The following is a 16,485-nucleotide window of genomic DNA, read 5'->3' on the forward strand; positions in this document are numbered from 1 at the left end:
GGTCACTCCAAAATTTTTTAGACGGTAAAACCTTCACCTCAAATGAGGAGGTCAAAAACCTCCTCGATCAGTTTTTTGCCAGCAAAGACCAAAAATTTTATTTTGTCAATATGTCGCTATTATTCGAAAGATGGCAAAAGGTGTTGGACCAGAACGGTCAATATATAATTTAATAAAGTATTTGTTTATTATAACAAAACTGTCTTTCATTTCCACAAAAAAAAAACGAAATGACTTTCCGAACAACCCTATAGTATACGTATTACCTGTAATTCTGCCTATTCTTATGTCAGTGGTTCTATTAAGGGTTACTGCTGCGAATCCAGACACATGGGCCCCCAGGCTGTGCCCTATCAAATGAATATGTTTGGGGTCCATACCGTTTGCGACAATTTTTTCAACGATTTTTGAATAATACGAAGCGACGTCTTTTGTTTTTGACAAGGGTTTATAATACCATACGGTGTCGGATATTTCGCTCCAATCCATCACTATCACGTTCATGTCATCTTTTTTTAAGTAGGAATTTTTAATCAGCTGGCACGTTTTTGTATGCCCGTTCGACAGCCAGCCATGCGTTATCAGTTTTAGGGGTTTCGAGTTATCAATTTCCCCTAAAACTTCTGTCATATTGCTTAAAAGGAATGTCGTTCCACCTTTGTCGTTGTTTTTCCTAGAAGTAGAAAGTTTTTGTTAAGTAGCACCAGGTGGTACCTTTGTGACAATAAAATTGGGGGTTGTTGTTTTTCAGTTGTTTCTCACCTGTTGTAAAACATAAATTTTACAACTTCTTCAGTGTTTGGGCTTTTCGAAAATATTGTTCTTGTGCTACTGTTACTGGCAACATTCTTGTTGTAGTATTTGGGGTGTCTTAAAAATCCGATTTTAATATTTCCATTCCCATCTGGAAAATACACCCAGTCTATTCCGTATTCTCCGTAAGGGGATGTATTTGGATCGTCGTAGTTTTTCATGGGGTTTTTTATTGTTATTTTACCAAAATCCAGTAATAGATTATTTCTGGGACCATTTTTCGTCGGGTACTTCCCCGAACCTAAATGTTATTAATTTTTTTCTTGTAAATAATTTTCTGAATTAGAAGCTTATGAATAAAAAAATTGTACACTTACTTGCATTAATTAGTAGTAGTAGAAGGCAGACACTTGAACAAATTGTAACTGATTTGAACATAGTGCCAACAAGTATTCAAATGGGTGAATACCCCATTGGACTTGAATTATTTATAGGCAGAAGTAGATATCAAATTTGCAATTAATTACCAAATGCTTATCAAGAACAATTAACTAAAATTTACAGGTACAGATACAACTGTCATTAATTACAATAGTGGGTAGTTAACGAGCTATCGTCTTATGAATATTCTTCATTTCAAATCGTGGTGTGGTGTTTTTTAAATCAGTTACATACATAAAAGTCAATATTTTTGACCCCTTACAGTACATAACACATAAATACATAAAATTAGATTAGACTATACAGGACACGAAATTTTAATGCAAAAAAGCACTGAAGAGGGGAATTGTCTGTTTAACCGTACTGAAAATATATGCAGAATATGTATTAATTTGCTTTTCTTTTTATCTAACTGTTTTAATATGAACCGATAGCCATTTAAATAAAGTGCAGAGGTGTTAAAAACGGCGTGACTCTTTTAAATGAAAAAAAGATAAAAAAAAAGTAGCTCATTTTACAAAGATACCTACAATAATATTTAAAAATAATTACAGTCAAAATCTGTTATAACGACACTGAAGGGACTACTCATATTTGATCGTAAAAACCGATAGTCGTAATAGCCGGCGACGTTATTATTAAGTACTTAATACCTATTATTGTATGTGTGATTAATATATTCATATATAAAATAAAACTACATTTTATTTATTTTACATAAAACGTATTATAAAAAGACATTACGTACATATAATTATCATTTTTCTATATTAATAAAATCTGGAATTTTAGTCTGTTTGGAACACTTCTGTCGTGCGTACAGACTTTGTAGTTCACGTTTAATTTTAATTAATGTATCATCATAATTTCCCTGCATATGAAACTGTTCATTAGAATAAAAAACAATTTTTCGTAATACACTGACAGCATTGAGACCATCATTCAAAGTTGGCACTGTAAATTGTTCTTCAGTCTCTTCCTGTTCGTCATTTTCCTCTTGAACTTCTTGTACAATATCATCTTCCGTAGCTGGTGCACAAATTGCAATAGAGTTATCTGCATCAATAAACTCCTTAGCTTCAGTAACAGATATTCTGAGAATTACAATAGACCCTAAACTAATGGTCATTTACTGTACCAGATGTGGATACTGTTACCTATTCAAATGTTTACAATACAGCTGGTCGTTCTAACAGATATAATTCTCCGAAAATATCAGTTAAATGTGGTCGCTTAAAGAGATATGTTGTAATAAGCAATGTCGTAAAAACCGGTATTTTTTATAAGGCGGTCTAACAGAATTAAGCCGGGAACTATGACTTTGGTCAATATAACCGGTATGTTGTTCTAAACGATGTCGCAGTAAACGGTTTTGACTGTATTGTGTGTAATCTAATTTTAAGGAGTTGCAGGGGAGAAAAAATGCCATCTGTATATAATAAAGTTTTATATTCACAAATTAATAATATATTTTTTATTCTCCTAGTTTAAACATAAAAAAAATCGTAATTCTTTTATTCTCGATTGTACTTCAATTTTTTTTGTTTCGTTCTTATTAAATTCTTTGCGATTTGATGGAAAAGGCCACTTCTTAATTTCCAAATAGTAGACGCCTCTAGCACTAGCAGGGGTCATTTGACCAAAAGGTGTCACGTCATTGAAGTTGCAGTAAAATATGTTTAAAATTTTCCCTGAGGTACATCGGTATCCCATCTTATAATTTTTCGGTTGAGAGTTTATGGTGTTTTTGAACCACCCCCAGCTAAGGTTGTGGCTACATTTATCTAAGGCAAATCTCTAGAAGAAGAGAACTTCCTTTAATTAAATTCTCCAACCAATTTCATCAAAATGTATCTGACTACCTACTTTTTACGAAAAGCATTGTTTTAATCATTTATTTACCATAAAACGTCGTCGACAACCAGGCTGTGGGACTATACCACCGTTGGGATAAAAGTCAACATGACCCCGGGGCTCTGGGATACCTGATGAGCCAGCGGTAGTGTGGATAATGTCCACGAAGGTGGCTTGCGATTTTTGAAGACCGTATATAGGAATTTCAAATGATCGCCAGGAGGGATCCAATCCTGAAATATATTTCCCTTTTGTTTTTTCTTCTTAATTGATATTAACTTCTTTAGAAGATAAAGCTCATAAGAAGAACAAATACTGATGTGACAGTAAAGTACCAAAAGTAGTCTTGGTACTGGTAAAACAATGCATTTATAGTTTTATAAGATAAGCTGAGTTACAAGGAAGTTCAAAAATGTTCAAATTTAATAGCAATTGGATTTGGTTTACTTTGTCTGATTGTATGGTGTCTGTGTTACAAAAGTAGTTACCAGGGTCGTAGCCAGGAGTACACTAGGACAAGGATTATTGAGCCTGTCGTGATTCTACAGTCTGGCTATGACCCCAGTAATTTTGATAAATCTTCGACCAAATCAAAAGTGCTTTTTATTGACAAGTACATGGTTGAAAGGATGAAGTATTTCAAATGATTTTCGCACCTGGTGGTTTAAATAAGTTGGTGGCCAACAGTTCTGTTCTGATTTAATGATTATTTCATATTACCTGTAATTCTTCCTATTTTCATTTTAGTTGTATTCGTTATAAGTTCAGCAGCGATTCCACAAAGATGAGCACCCACGCCTAATGCAATTATCTGTACATTTTCTCCGTGCACCTTTTCGACAACAGGTGTCAAAGCTTTTGAAAAAATCACTGCAAATTCGCCTGTCTGCTCAACTATTTCGAAATATTCTATTTCATTTGACAAACTCTCCCATTCAGCTATTATAACTTGGTTGTCTTCATTTTTCAAGTATTCGTCTCTTAGTTCCGTGCAGAAGCCTGCTTTGCAACTCGCTTTCCAACCGTGGGTTATAAACCTTACAGGCTTATCAGGAAACACCTGGGGCAAGATGTTTTTGTAATGTTCATCTTTCAACATTTCTATCCCTTTCGGGTGACTGCAAGTAAGAATTTTAACGGGTGTACACAAGATGGACGATGGATTACACAAGATGGAGGATGATGCAGACAAGATGGAGGTTGGTTTATACAAGATGAAGGATTGCGTACACAAGATGGAGGATGGTGTGTACAAGATGGAGAATTATGTACCCAAGATGGAGGATGATACACAGAAGATGAAAGTTGGTTTACACAAGATGGAGGATTACATACACAAGATGGAGGATGGTATGTACAAGATAGAGAATTATGCACCCAAGATGGAGGATGATGCACACAATATGGAGATTGGTTTACACAAGATGGAGTATTACGTACACAAGATGGAGGATGGTGTGCACAAGATGGAGAAAGATGTACCTAAGATGGGGGACAATACACACAAGATGGAGCTTGGTTTACACAAGATGGAGGACTACGTACACAAGATGGAGGATGGTTTACACAAGATGAAGGATGATACACACAAGATGAAGGATGATACACACAAGATGGAGGTTGTTTTGCAGAAGATGGAGGATTACGTACACAAGATGGAGGATGGTGTGCACAAGATGGAGAATGATGTACCCAAGATGGAGAATGAATAAAATTGGATAAAAAATATAGAGATCTAAATAATCCTAGAACGCCTTTGAGATTTAGAAACATTGATAATGACAATGAGTACCTACATTGCATATCAACGAAATAATTCTTTTCAACGTTTCCAATAATTAATTTATATCAAAAATGCTTTTGTTTGTTGTATTTATATAGTTACGTATTTAACGTTAAAAGTTGACGAGGAAAATAAAACTTCAACTTACTCTTTATTGTAAAATGTAAAATGAAAATCGCTGTCCAGAACATAACGCATCTGAAAATTTTCCAATGGGGACTTTCGAAGTGGACCGCTACTCGAAAATCAAAAATAAAAATTATTGAGAGAAACAATATCCAATTTGTCTTTAAATGATATGATTATTACAGATTGACGTGCTTAAATAATGTAAAAATATTTAAGAAAATTTTCATCATAATGACCGGGTTTGCCAAAACTCAAATTCAATGTTCCCTAAAGGAAATTGTTCGTACTTTTACCTTATTCTGTTCGACGTTGGTCGTGTGATATTGTTATTTTGATTAGCCTGAAGATTATCTAAAAGAGAAATAGGGTAAAAAACACCTTTTAACTAGAACAATACGAATTATATTAATTAATAAATACGATATTTTGTACCCTTGACATTTTACCTGAAACACTCGATGAATTTTGCAGTAAAAGTATTAAAGCAACTAATTTATTCATTTTGAAAGCGAATTTTAGTAACAACTATTTAGGTGTAGATGTTATGCTTCATAACTAAACGGTCTATTTGCCAATTATGTTTTTTAATAACATTTCTTAATTTGGCATTGTTCTCTATTTCAAATCACGATAATGTACTGCCTTGGCACTACAAATATTCAAACCATGAGGTACCACGAATATCTCCCTACTTTTCCTTTCTAACTTTTGGAGACAAAATTAACAAACAAAAATTATTAGTGTCACATTCTTCTTCTAAAAATTTTATTAGAATAAAACAAGTAACGTACAATATAATAATTTATTATAAGAAATGTTATTCATACAAAATATGTGTTTGTTGTAAGCTTAATTGTAAAAGTGCTTTGTCAAAGTTTATACTAATAAACGCGCTGGACAAATAATATAAACAACAGAATTATTTAAAACTGTATATCAAGATGTTTATAATAATTTGTTCTGGTGTATATTGGTGGTATCAAGATAGTAGCAACCTCTTGCGTGTGATGGTGCCGGGTCCCCAAACGGTACCATTTGTGTTTTATTACATTTTCCCAGTTGAAAATTAGTCCACGAATCGCACTTAGAATATTCAGTAAACACCTCGATACTTTCTTCAAAGAGCTTCCAGCTTTCTGCATGACTGCATGCACTAAAAATCTGAAACAAAAAAAAAATTAATAATAAAATTTTGGGTGGTCAATTTCCATCGGCCGCTAATGTTGGTGGGCACGTAGTCCCTCCGGACTACATCACACTGTAGGACAGATAACCGTCCTTCAGACTTCTTGCAGGCAACGTGAGAGGGACGGTTGGGGAGAGACAGTAGAGACAGACGAAATGAAGACAGAAGAAAAATACTTTTGGGCGGTTTATTCCCACCAAGTGCTAACGCTGGTGGGCAGATAGTCCCACCGAACCACTTCAGACGGTAGGGTAGACGTACCCTTCAACCTTCTTGCAGGGATCGTGAGAGGGGCGGTTGGGGAGAGACAGTAGAGACAGACGAAATGTAGACAGAAGAAAAATACTTTTGGGCGGTTCATTCTCACCAACTGCTAATGCTGGTGGGCAGCTAGTCCCTCCGGACTACTTCAGACGGTAGGCTAGACGACCCCCTTCAGCTTCCTTGCAGGGTTCGTGAGAGGGACGGTTGGGGAGAGACAGTAGAGACAGATAATTTTGGGCGGTTCATTCCCACCAACTGCTGTTGTTGCGGTTGTCCAACCACAATTTCAGACGATAGGGCAGACGTACACTTCAACCTTCTTGCAGGGATCGTAAGAGGAGCGTTGGGGAGAAACACTAAAGAGAGGCGAAATGGAGACAGGAGAAAAAATACCTTTGGGCGATTCATTCCCACCAATTGTTAATGCTGGTGGACAGATAGTCCCTCCGGACAACTTCAGACGATAGGGCAGATGGCCCTCTTTAGCCTTCCTGCAGGGATCGTGAGAGAGATGGTTAGGGAGAGACACTAGAGACAGGAGAAGTGGAAATGGGAGAAAAAATACTTTTGGGCGGCTTACTCCCACCAACTGCTAACGCTGGTGGGTAGATAGTCCCTCCGGACTACTTCAGACGCTAGGCCAGGCGACCCCCTTCAGCCTTCTTGCAGAGATCGTGAGAGGGGTGGTTAACCACTTGAGCTTTTTTTATTTTGTTCATGTCAGCAAGCAGCTCAACAATATTGTAAGCAAACCTAACCTCCAAAATTCCTTTACAGCGAGGTTGGGGTATGACGCCTCCATTAGGGTAGAAGTCTGCATGGCCTATTGCATCTTTTATACCAAAAAAACCTCCACTAGTGTGAATCACATCCACAAAATCTGCACAAGTTTGATCAAGGCGATATTTGAGATGTTCAATCATAGGCAAAGAGGGATCTAAGCCTGAAAATATGATTGGCATCTACGTAAAAATAAACCTTTGAAGTTTTTTGTAATAGTAATAGTCTGTATAAATGTTTAGGTACCCACCAGTAACCCTTGCGATTGTAATTTTCATATGCATTTTGAGTATGAGGGATATAGTTCCCGAAAGATGCGCCCCCAAACTGTACCCTATCAGGTGGATGTTTTTGGGGTTCATTCCATTATCGACAATCTTCTCAATCACCTTTGCACAATACTGAGCTATGCTTTCTATGCTTTCTAAAGGTGTAAAGTACCAATGGGAATGCGCCACACAGCCCCAATCTATCACAATTACACTCACATCGCGGGTCTTTAAATAAGAATTCTTAATTCTTTGACATATCTCTGATAACCCGTCGTTCAACCAGCCGTGCGTTATCAATTTTAGGGGCTTCCCATTGTCTATTTCAACCAAAACTTTCGCCGAGCTGTTTAACGAAAATGTAACTCCATGTGTAGCGTTATTTTTTCTAAAATTTACAATTTTAGAATAAAACATATATACAATTTTAGACAACTTTTAGAAGAAGAATATTAATCTGAAAATTCATTTTTGAAAATTTTACCCACTACACGCTACCTCAAATTAATGAGGGAAAAATTGTTGCCCCGCCGGGAATCGAACCCGGGACGTTTGGCTTTAGCTCAGAACATTGGTGCGTAAAAGTCAAAGATCCCGGGTTCGATTCCCGGCAAGGGTTGTAACAACAGCAACAGTTTTTCCCTCATTAATTTGAGGTAGCGTGTAGTGGGTAAAAAATTCAAAAATGAATTTTCAGATTAATATTTCATATTTAGAATAAAATATTATTAGAGTTCGCGATGCCGAAAAAATTCACATAAATGCAAGTAGCTGTGTGACCAATCTTCCCGCAGTCTTTTTTAAAGAACGTAATTACAGTTCCGACATCTTTAATTTGGCATATTATGGTACATGTACCTGCAATACGGTTAGAGTACACTACTTTGTAAACGACAGATTGCACTCTATTTTCCACCTGTTATAATATGTAAACGTGACAAATTCCTCCGGCTTGGTTTTCCCGGAACCACACCTTGTGGTCAAATTGCTTTTGGGATGGTTTAAAAGCCCAGGGCTAACACATCCATTCCCGTCTGGGAAGTAACCCTTTTGATCTTGGTCCTGTCCATCTGAGGTTGTATTTGAATAGTTGTTTTGACTGCAAAAACACGAAATGCTTAAATGGTAGGTAGTAATGAGCAAAGGAAGACGATTTGGTCGTTCAGTCTGTGTCTTGACCTTGGTCTTTTTCGCAAGACGAACACTAAGACTGCAAGACCAAAACTAATTCTGCTCATAACTATTAAATAGTTAACGGTAATTGTTTTAAGTTATCTATAAATTAACACGTATTGCCCAAGAGGGATTAATCTATATTTAAATTGAATTATCCTTCTTCTTACCTTATTCTTTTCGATCTTGGTTGTCTGCCAGGGTTGTTATTTTGATTAGGTTGAAGATTATCTAGAAGAGAATTAGGTAAAACAACTTAATGGTTTTCTTCTTTTAATTGGTCTAATTGTCATTTCTGCACTTGATTAGTTATTTTTGCAATAATATTAACTTAATGTATTTTACCTAAAATACTTGATGAAACATGAAGTAAAAACATTAACGCAACAAGTTTATTCATTGTGGAAGTGTATTATGTAGTACGTAAATACGAATTTAGTTTTTCATTTTTCTTTAATGTTTAAAAAGGTAAACATTTCTCATTGAAATTTAGTTTACGTCATAGATGCTGGGCTTTATAGCTAAAAGATCTATTTGTTGATTGTGCTTTTTTAATAACATTTCTTAATTTGGCATTGTTCAGGATCATTAATCACAAAAAGTGCATTTTCATCTGTTAAAGATTAGCAATAATAAAGGGTTAACCTATTTTAGGTTTGTTCATAAATAATTTATCATTTACGTATTCATTTTTTTTTTTAAATTAATTGTTAACGTTAATTATTATAACAGTTGTGATACGTTTCTATTGTTTTTCAGTATTCTCATCTTAATAGTTTGAGCTTTCTGTATTAAATTTTCTTAACAAATCCATAATAAGATAAAGTTTTTATGATTTCTGTAATAATATTTTTTATCCTAAATTAAATTCGTGCTACCAAAATAGCACAATAAATTAATTAAAAATAGTAAAGCAATATGACCCATACTTACCCTAAAATAAGTCCAAGGTAATGATTTCTGTTATAGGTGTAAGTCTAAATTAGATTTAAATGCTTAAGGAAACTTTAACTATAGTAGTTTCATACATACCCAAAGAAAAGGTATTTATTCATTTGAAGGATTACCATATTAATATGCCAAGATAACAAACTTTTCATACGTCCTTGTACATTTACAGTGTGATGGTATTCAAATTTTTATAAATGTTAATTGTCGGGTACGTGAAAGTGGGACTGGCGATCCGTCTTACTTTTCTATATGAAGAAAGTTTAATAACGACGAAGAAATGAGAGATCTTTCTCTTTGCAGTGTTGAGAAAGCAGAACAAGTTGCTGTACCTGATTCTGAAGTAACAATATGAAACGCTGGGATGGTAAGGTTGCAGTTATCACCGGGGCTAATTCCGGTATTGGGGCTGCGATAGTGGAAGATCTGGTAAATCTAGGATTAAAGGTATTTAGTGCCAGAAAGCTGCTAGTCCTTATATTTTTATAGACATTAATCGCTGCTCTATTCTCAGGTAGTTGGACTGGCTAGAAGAAAAGAAAAGCTTGAAGAATTGGCTAGAACTTTGGACGGAAAAGAGGGTAAATTTTACCCTTTCCAGGCTGATGTTACTCAGGAAGAATCCGTTGTAAAGGCTTTCCAGTGGGCCACTGAAAATGTTGGTCCTGTAAGTATTTTAGTAAACAGTGCAGGGTTGGGGAAACCCATCAACTTGACCGAGGGTAAAATTGAAGATTTTCGAAAAATTTTGGACACCAATGTGCTTGGAATATGCATTGCGACCAAAGAGGCAGTTCAAATAATGAAGAAAAATAATATCGACGGTCATGTTATAAATATAAACAGGTAGGATCGATGTAGTAACAGAAAGATGAAAAATAAAAATATATTTGAATCCGTTTTTAGTGTTGTAGGTCACATGGTACCGCCGATTGCCCATTATAATGTTTACCCGGCTAGTAAATACGCCGTTACAGCCCTAACTGAAACGTTACGTCACGAACTAAGGGATTTGAATACCAAAATTAAAGTTACTGTAAGTCTTATGGACTTATTTTAAATTTCTTAATTTAAATACTTAATCATTTTCAGAGTATTTCACCAGGACTTGTTGATACACCGATTTTTGAAGTGAACGGTTATAATTATGACAACGCCCCTATTCTTAAAATAGCCCCGAGATTACAGGCTAAAGACGTTTCTGATGCTGTCTTGTATGTCTTGGGGACACCTCCGAATGTTCAGGTATTTTTTTAAAATTTTGCTTTTCTATAAAATCATTTTTTGTTTGTAAATTATGAATACATATAATATTAGATATTTTTAATTTAATCATCATCATCCTCATCATAAGGTCATCAGTCCTAAGACTGGTGGGACACGCGCCTCTTTCCTATCATGAGTTAATTTTTGCATTTCCCCAAAACTAGAATAATCCACATCCTTAACTATTTGCGAACAGTAATCTAATCTAGGCCTACCTCTACTCCTCCTAACTCCTGTTTCTGCTTCTAATATGTCTCTGACTAGACCTTCATGCCTGAAAAGGTGTCCTACCAACCTATCTCACCTATTTTTTATAGACTTCCATAGAGTCCCCCATTCTTCTATTCTTTCTAATACCTCTTCTCTATCCACGGTATCCTCATCATTCGCCGGTAACATCACATTTCGAACGCTTCTAATCTTTTCTTTTCCGCCGCGCCCACCGTCTATGTTTCGCACCCGTACAGCGCCGCGCTCCAAATATACACCTTTAACAATCTTTTCCAAATTTCTAAATTAATCGTTCGCGAGCACAGAAGTGACTTCTTTTTATTGCTTCCGTCTTGACTTATCTGACTTCCTAGACACTTAAAATCAGTCACTTCTAAGTTTTCGTGTCCTATCTTTGTATTCGCTCTTTCCCTACTTTTTCTTCCCTTGTATGCCAGTATTTTTGTTTTACTTTTATTTATTTTATTTAAAGTGAAATTTTAATTTCGCATAGTAGTTTACAGATGAAAATTTGTTTATTTGTGTTTTTAGGTGACTGAATTGACCATTAAACCCCTTGGTGAACTTATCTAAATATCTTTTTTATATTCGTAAAAATGCCTTTATATATATATATCGTTAATGTTTTCTGTTGTTAAAAAAAAAAATAAAATTAAAGATTTTCTTATAAAGTTACTTTTTTTATGATTTCAAACGTAATAAACTTAATAATGGTGTCTCAAATCTTTATTATTGGATTATCACATCAAATTTTGACAACGCGTAATATGTTTTTGAGTATAATAGATTTATTATCAATTATTTCAGAAAAGATTACAACAATTATGAATTTCGTTATTATTTACACGTTTTCCAAAAATAACCATAGATGTTATGTTCAATATGAAAAATACATATGCAGTAATAACAATTAATTGGCCAATAATATTAGCGATAAATGTATTTTTGATTCCTCTATCAAACGAAAACATTGTCAATCATTACAGTTTGTAATTTTAACAACGCAACGATAAGCTAATTGATGATAAAGTGTTTTATTTTTTATTGTAACTATATCAAAAAAATTGTAGCAATATTTACTCTCAATCGAATATTATCAGTTCAATGTACCATCCAAAGGTATGGTACGCGATTTTTAAGAACCACCCTGTATAATAACGTACATTCTGACCATCTGCCAATTATTCGAGTTGCCCAGCAATAATAAAATAACGAAATTGACTTTTTATCAGAATATCACAGCTAATTTTATAAGTCCGGTCCTAACTTTTACTAAACGCTTTTAATTCTTCTCTATATCATAGTAACACCCTTCGATTTTTTAGTTTTCAAAGAAATTATCGTATTTTATATCACATTTTAATTTAATTAGTTGATTAATAAAATTAGCGATTCTACAGTTTTATGAGAACAGACAAACAAATACATATAAATAAAATTACATTATGGACCAATTTAACTAATTTTTTACAAGATTAACAAAATAAATCTTTATAATCTTGCTAACAAAAAATTAACAACAACAATTTAATTCTCGATGTAGGTTCAGTTTTTTTCCATTTGTAATACAATGTAGCACATTTAAAATATACTGATTACGAGAACGATAAAACGTAATTCACCTAGATTTAAAAAGAAAATATTTAATCATTCTTCGATCATTCGGTCGATACGTGGAGATAAAGTTTGCCGATGAAAAGCTTGCTTTTCGGTCAACGTGTTTCCAAACATGCAGTTGCTTCTTCAAGTTCAGATCGTTCACAACGGTTTCACATGCGACAAAAATGTTAGAACTAATCGCTGTATTGTTTGTGCTTTTTATAATATTCTTTGAGTATTGTAAATGGTCCAGGACGTACTGGCAAAACAGGAACGTGATTTGTCTTGAAGAGCAACTGACTCTAAAGAATTTTCCGAAACTGATTTGGAAAAACTTCCATCTTGAGCGTCAAGTTGATGAAATTTACACTGAACTGAAGAAAAACGGTTTAAAACATGGTGGTGCTTACTTTTTAAATGAACCTGTTTATGTTCCTGTTTCTTTGGGATTCCTGGAGAAGGTCCTGGTTGATAAATCCACACATTTGTGCCCAGAGTACAAAGAATTGGTGAAAGCTTCTGGCTCTGTTTTGGATAAAATATCTCCGAGTGAAGTTTTGGAAAAAGTGGATTTGAAGAAGCGATTTGAGAGATCTATAGGGGTCAAAATTGGACCTAAAGTTGCCACACAATTGTTTTTGAACGAGTTGGAAGGAATATTAGATAGTAAACGTGGAATTGGTGGGTTTAAGAAGATGGCGGAAACTCTCTGTAGGTGTTTGGAAGAGATTGCTAAAAATGAGAGTGCTAGAAACAAAATAGTATCGTTTGAGAAAACACAGCAAGGATCAGGATTAGAAAAAGGAAAAGAAGACTTCTTGAATGCTATAATACTAGGTAATTTTGCCACTTAATATTAATCTTAAAAATTCAAATTGCCTTTTTATCTTTTCGGCTAAAAGTCATTTATTTGCATTAGGAGAACATTCAAATAAGTGAACTTGAATTTTTAAATGCAGTATTCATGATAAGCCGTGTTATCAGTAACACGGGCTGTTGTTACCTAACTTAAAAACGTGACCCTTTGTATGCTTATCACTTTTTCACCTGAAGCATCGTCAAACAAAAGATAAATGTAGACATTAAACAGTTTTTTGGGGTTTTTCCTTCAATACAATGTTTCTAATCATCTTATCGATTAAGGCTAGACGACACTTTGGTCTATTACTGGTAGATACTGTTACATAGAGATAGATAAAATATTACGAGGAAGTAATAGATAAATTACTCAATTGAAAACTAAATTGCGTCTACTTTAACGGACACCCTAAAATTTTTTTTAAACTTTAAAGTGGGTAAATTTTACCTTGCTTTATCATCATTTTGGAGTCAAAGAAACTTTTATAGAATTTTATTTTCGAAAATAGACCAAAAGATTGTATTCATTTTTATCATTTGATGATGCAATATAATGTGTAGATGTTGACCCTGTTATCACCCGTGTTATTGATAATTGATAATGCTTTGTATTTTTTAACTTGTTTGATAACATACGTCAAAATTACTGTTTACGTCAATGGTAGGTATTTGGTATTGTGGGTATTTAAAAAAATTATGCTAAAATGCCGATATTTATTTAAACAACTCGAATTGTGAAAAATACGTGAAAGTACCTACAAGTATCCTTCCAAGGGTGAATTGCCACCATGAGGATAGTAAAATCCTTTCTTAATAAGGAGTAATTACGATTTGTCATCCAGGAGGAAATGTATGGTTAAAAGGTCTTTTTTTTTATTCAGAAACCATTCGGATGTACCCTGTTGTACCATTTTTGACTAAAAAGTGTCTCAACCCTCTAAATATCCCTGGCACTGATGTAACATTAGAAAAAGGAACTAAGGTTCTAATCCCCGTATCCGGAATCCATAGAGATTCCGATAATTTTGTAGAGCCGGACTATTTCAACCCCCAAAGGTTTCAACGCGATAACCTGGCCCTCATACAGGCACTTACGTACTGGAATATGTACAGTAAGTTTCGTTTTTATTATTATTTATTTATTATTTATTTAATACATTTTTCTTTGTAATAGGTAAAAAGGAAATGGAATTTTTGAGAGGATCGTTGAAAGTTTTGATTCAGGATGGTGTCTTAGGGGTTATATAGAGCAGTTATAAAAATAACTGTTACTAAAACAAGCCCTGACTATATATTTAATAATNATATAAAATTATTGTAAAATACTTGGAAAATTGTAAGACTGATGAAGACGCAATAAATATTTTTTTATTTCTAAAATGTTTGTACAAATTATTAGTGAACGCAAATGGGTGAATTTAGTGAATGAAAATTTATTTATTTGATAATCTTTTTGGTTTTTGTCGGACGACGAATTACTAATTGTTTGACTGCAGCGTTCAACAGGTTGCCAACGCACTACTCCAACATGCATTCAGAATTTTATTGAACATGTTCTCTAAACATTCTGTAAGTATATATCTTGACATTTATTTATTTAGATATTTCTTTAATAAAATAAAAAAAAAATAAAAGTAAAACAAAAATAGTGGTATCCAAAGAAAAATGTAGGGAAAGAATGAATATAAAGGCAGGAGACGAAAATTAGAAGAAGTGGCTAATTTTCGGCATGTAGGAAGTCAGAAAATTCAGGATGGAAGGAGTAGTAGACATATAAAACAAAGGGCAGTGCAGGGACGAGTTGCCTTTCACAAAAAAGTCATTTCTATGCTTGCAAAAAGGGTTAATTTAGTAATTTGAAAAAGGAACGTGACGATGTACGGGTGCGAAACGTGGAACAGCACCGCGGAATAGATGTGTGATGTTACCGGCGAATGATGGGACTCCCTGGGTGGAAAAGGTTAGAAATGAGTAGATGTTAGAAAGGAAGGCCTAGTTAGAGAAAGAAACGACAAAATTCTTATGGTAGGTGAACTTTTTGCCTTACCTGTATATGCCAGGTACCTGCATTTATTAATAATGTATTATAATTAAAAATTTCTACGTACCTCATTAATGTTTACAACGCAGACTTGCTGGTTAAAATGCGGTAATGAAAGTAGCTACCTACTTAATCATGAATTGGAGTAGATAAATAATTACACCCTGCTCCTGTAGATATTTTCATTGTGAATGATAAAAACAACTGACTTAATAACATCCTCGTTCTTCAGTTGTTATCAGAACGAATACATGCACATGTTTAAACAGTGAAATTTATGTCAGCGCCCGCTTGGATTGTTTTGCAGATATATTAAATACTGTATAAAAAAAGATACGTCAAAAGTTTCGATTATTCAAGGGAAAAAAGTCATCAGCGCGCGAGAAGGGTTTTGACTTTTGTCGACCAATTAATTGTATAATAAAAAGGATTACGTAATGAGTGGGATGGCGTTTGACCGAAATTCTTTTAACTGTCCTGCGTTTGATTTTCGAAATTTTTTTTTCTGGTCTGAATATCGTTTGAAATGATGTACAAATGTTTCGTTTGCATCACTCTATCTGTTGTAGTCGTTCTTGTTCTACCGAATACCAATTAAAGAAAGTAAAAGGTACTATTATCTAACTGCTACGGTTTGTTTAGTAATTGAAGATCCAATATATACTAAAAACTTTAATATATCCACTATCAGCATTCAACCTTTTCGATCAATTTCTATGTAAAATCTCATATCATATCTTACATCAAATGATTTCAAAGCGATCAAAGCAGTGTCACTGTGTTTTGAGTACTCATTAACGCCAAGGGCGATACAGACAATAAATGGGCGATTTTAAAGTCAATTAATCGTATCTCACACCAAATGATATGAAAGCGATCGAAACAACTCTCCGATGACCTGAAAAAGTTG

At 34.3% G+C, this 16,485-nt stretch overlaps 5 protein-coding genes across 5 annotated transcripts in view; 2 read left to right on the forward strand and 3 right to left on the reverse strand.

The window, feature by feature from the left end:
* LOC108735793 (lipase member H-like) overlaps positions 1 to 1,198 on the reverse strand; it is a 2,622-nt gene extending 1,424 nt beyond the window's left edge. The window contains exons 1-3 of the mRNA XM_025975221.1: positions 1,131 to 1,198; positions 763 to 1,054; positions 267 to 673 (exon numbers count right to left, since the gene is read on the reverse strand). Coding sequence (XP_025831006.1) covers positions 267 to 673; positions 763 to 1,054; positions 1,131 to 1,191 — 760 coding nt within the window. The 5' untranslated portion in view covers positions 1,192 to 1,198. The remainder of the gene's footprint in view (positions 1 to 266; positions 674 to 762; positions 1,055 to 1,130) is intronic.
* Positions 1,199 to 2,682: 1,484 nt separating this feature from the next.
* LOC108735794 (pancreatic lipase-related protein 2-like) lies at positions 2,683 to 5,479 on the reverse strand (the record flags this gene model as incomplete). The annotated part of the gene is made up of 6 exons (XM_018467951.1): positions 5,407 to 5,479; positions 5,254 to 5,311; positions 4,980 to 5,066; positions 3,769 to 4,166; positions 3,097 to 3,281; positions 2,683 to 2,991 (listed from the first exon to the last, which is right to left on the reverse strand). Coding segments are annotated over exons 1-6 (1,092 nt in total), but the record flags the coding sequence as incomplete, so codon positions are not given.
* Positions 5,480 to 5,802: 323 nt separating this feature from the next.
* Positions 5,803 to 9,066, reverse strand: LOC108735795 (lipase member H-B-like). The gene is made up of 6 exons (XM_025975232.1): positions 8,978 to 9,066; positions 8,803 to 8,863; positions 8,376 to 8,558; positions 7,441 to 7,847; positions 7,169 to 7,353; positions 5,803 to 6,121 (listed from the first exon to the last, which is right to left on the reverse strand). The coding sequence occupies exons 1-6, from the start codon at positions 9,030 to 9,032 to the stop codon at positions 5,906 to 5,908; spliced, it is 1,107 nt and encodes a 368-aa protein (XP_025831017.1). The 5' UTR covers positions 9,033 to 9,066; the 3' UTR covers positions 5,803 to 5,905.
* Positions 9,067 to 9,863: 797 nt separating this feature from the next.
* LOC112904646 (farnesol dehydrogenase-like) lies at positions 9,864 to 11,688 on the forward strand. The gene is made up of 5 exons (XM_025975235.1): positions 9,864 to 10,027; positions 10,095 to 10,426; positions 10,487 to 10,616; positions 10,673 to 10,825; positions 11,609 to 11,688. The coding sequence occupies exons 1-5, from the start codon at positions 9,932 to 9,934 to the stop codon at positions 11,648 to 11,650; spliced, it is 753 nt and encodes a 250-aa protein (XP_025831020.1). The 5' UTR covers positions 9,864 to 9,931; the 3' UTR covers positions 11,651 to 11,688.
* A 1,088-nt stretch (positions 11,689 to 12,776) lies between these two features.
* Positions 12,777 to 14,840, forward strand: LOC112904645 (cytochrome P450 3A28-like). Its single transcript, XM_025975233.1, has 3 exons — positions 12,777 to 13,513; positions 14,416 to 14,646; positions 14,709 to 14,840. Exons 1-3 carry the CDS (start codon positions 12,862 to 12,864, stop codon positions 14,780 to 14,782), a joined length of 957 nt encoding a protein of 318 aa, XP_025831018.1. The 5' UTR covers positions 12,777 to 12,861; the 3' UTR covers positions 14,783 to 14,840.
* Positions 14,841 to 16,485: the final 1,645 nt, after the last annotated feature.

Source organism: Agrilus planipennis, unplaced genomic scaffold, assembly GCF_000699045.2.
Source record: "Agrilus planipennis isolate EAB-ADULT unplaced genomic scaffold, Apla_2.0 scaffold69, whole genome shotgun sequence".
In the NCBI taxonomy this organism is placed as follows: Eukaryota; Metazoa; Arthropoda; class Insecta; order Coleoptera; family Buprestidae; genus Agrilus; species Agrilus planipennis.

Excerpts from the sequence above, each read along its gene's own strand:
- LOC108735795 (XM_025975232.1), bottom strand. The coding sequence starts at position 9,032 with ATGAATAAACTTGTTGCGTTAATGTTTTTACTTCATGTTTCATCAAGT. Across the intron at positions 8,864-8,977 it reads TGTTTCATCAAGTATTTTAG|ATAATCTTCAACCTAATCAA; the intron begins GTAAAATACATT and ends ATTCTCTTCTAG. Across the intron at positions 6,122-7,168 it reads GCTGTAAAGGAATTTTGGAG|ATTTTTAGTGCATGCAGTCA; the intron begins GTTAGGTTTGCT and ends TTTTTGTTTCAG.
- LOC112904646 (XM_025975235.1), top strand. The coding sequence starts at position 9,932 with ATGAAACGCTGGGATGGTAAGGTTGCAGTTATCACCGGGGCTAATTCC. Across the intron at positions 10,427-10,486 it reads CATGTTATAAATATAAACAG|TGTTGTAGGTCACATGGTAC; the intron begins GTAGGATCGATG and ends ATCCGTTTTTAG. Across the intron at positions 10,826-11,608 it reads GGACACCTCCGAATGTTCAG|GTGACTGAATTGACCATTAA; the intron begins GTATTTTTTTAA and ends TTGTGTTTTTAG.
- LOC112904645 (XM_025975233.1), top strand. The coding sequence starts at position 12,862 with ATGTTAGAACTAATCGCTGTATTGTTTGTGCTTTTTATAATATTCTTT. Across the intron at positions 13,514-14,415 it reads CTTGAATGCTATAATACTAG|AAACCATTCGGATGTACCCT; the intron begins GTAATTTTGCCA and ends TTTTTTATTCAG. Across the intron at positions 14,647-14,708 it reads TACGTACTGGAATATGTACA|GTAAAAAGGAAATGGAATTT; the intron begins GTAAGTTTCGTT and ends TCTTTGTAATAG.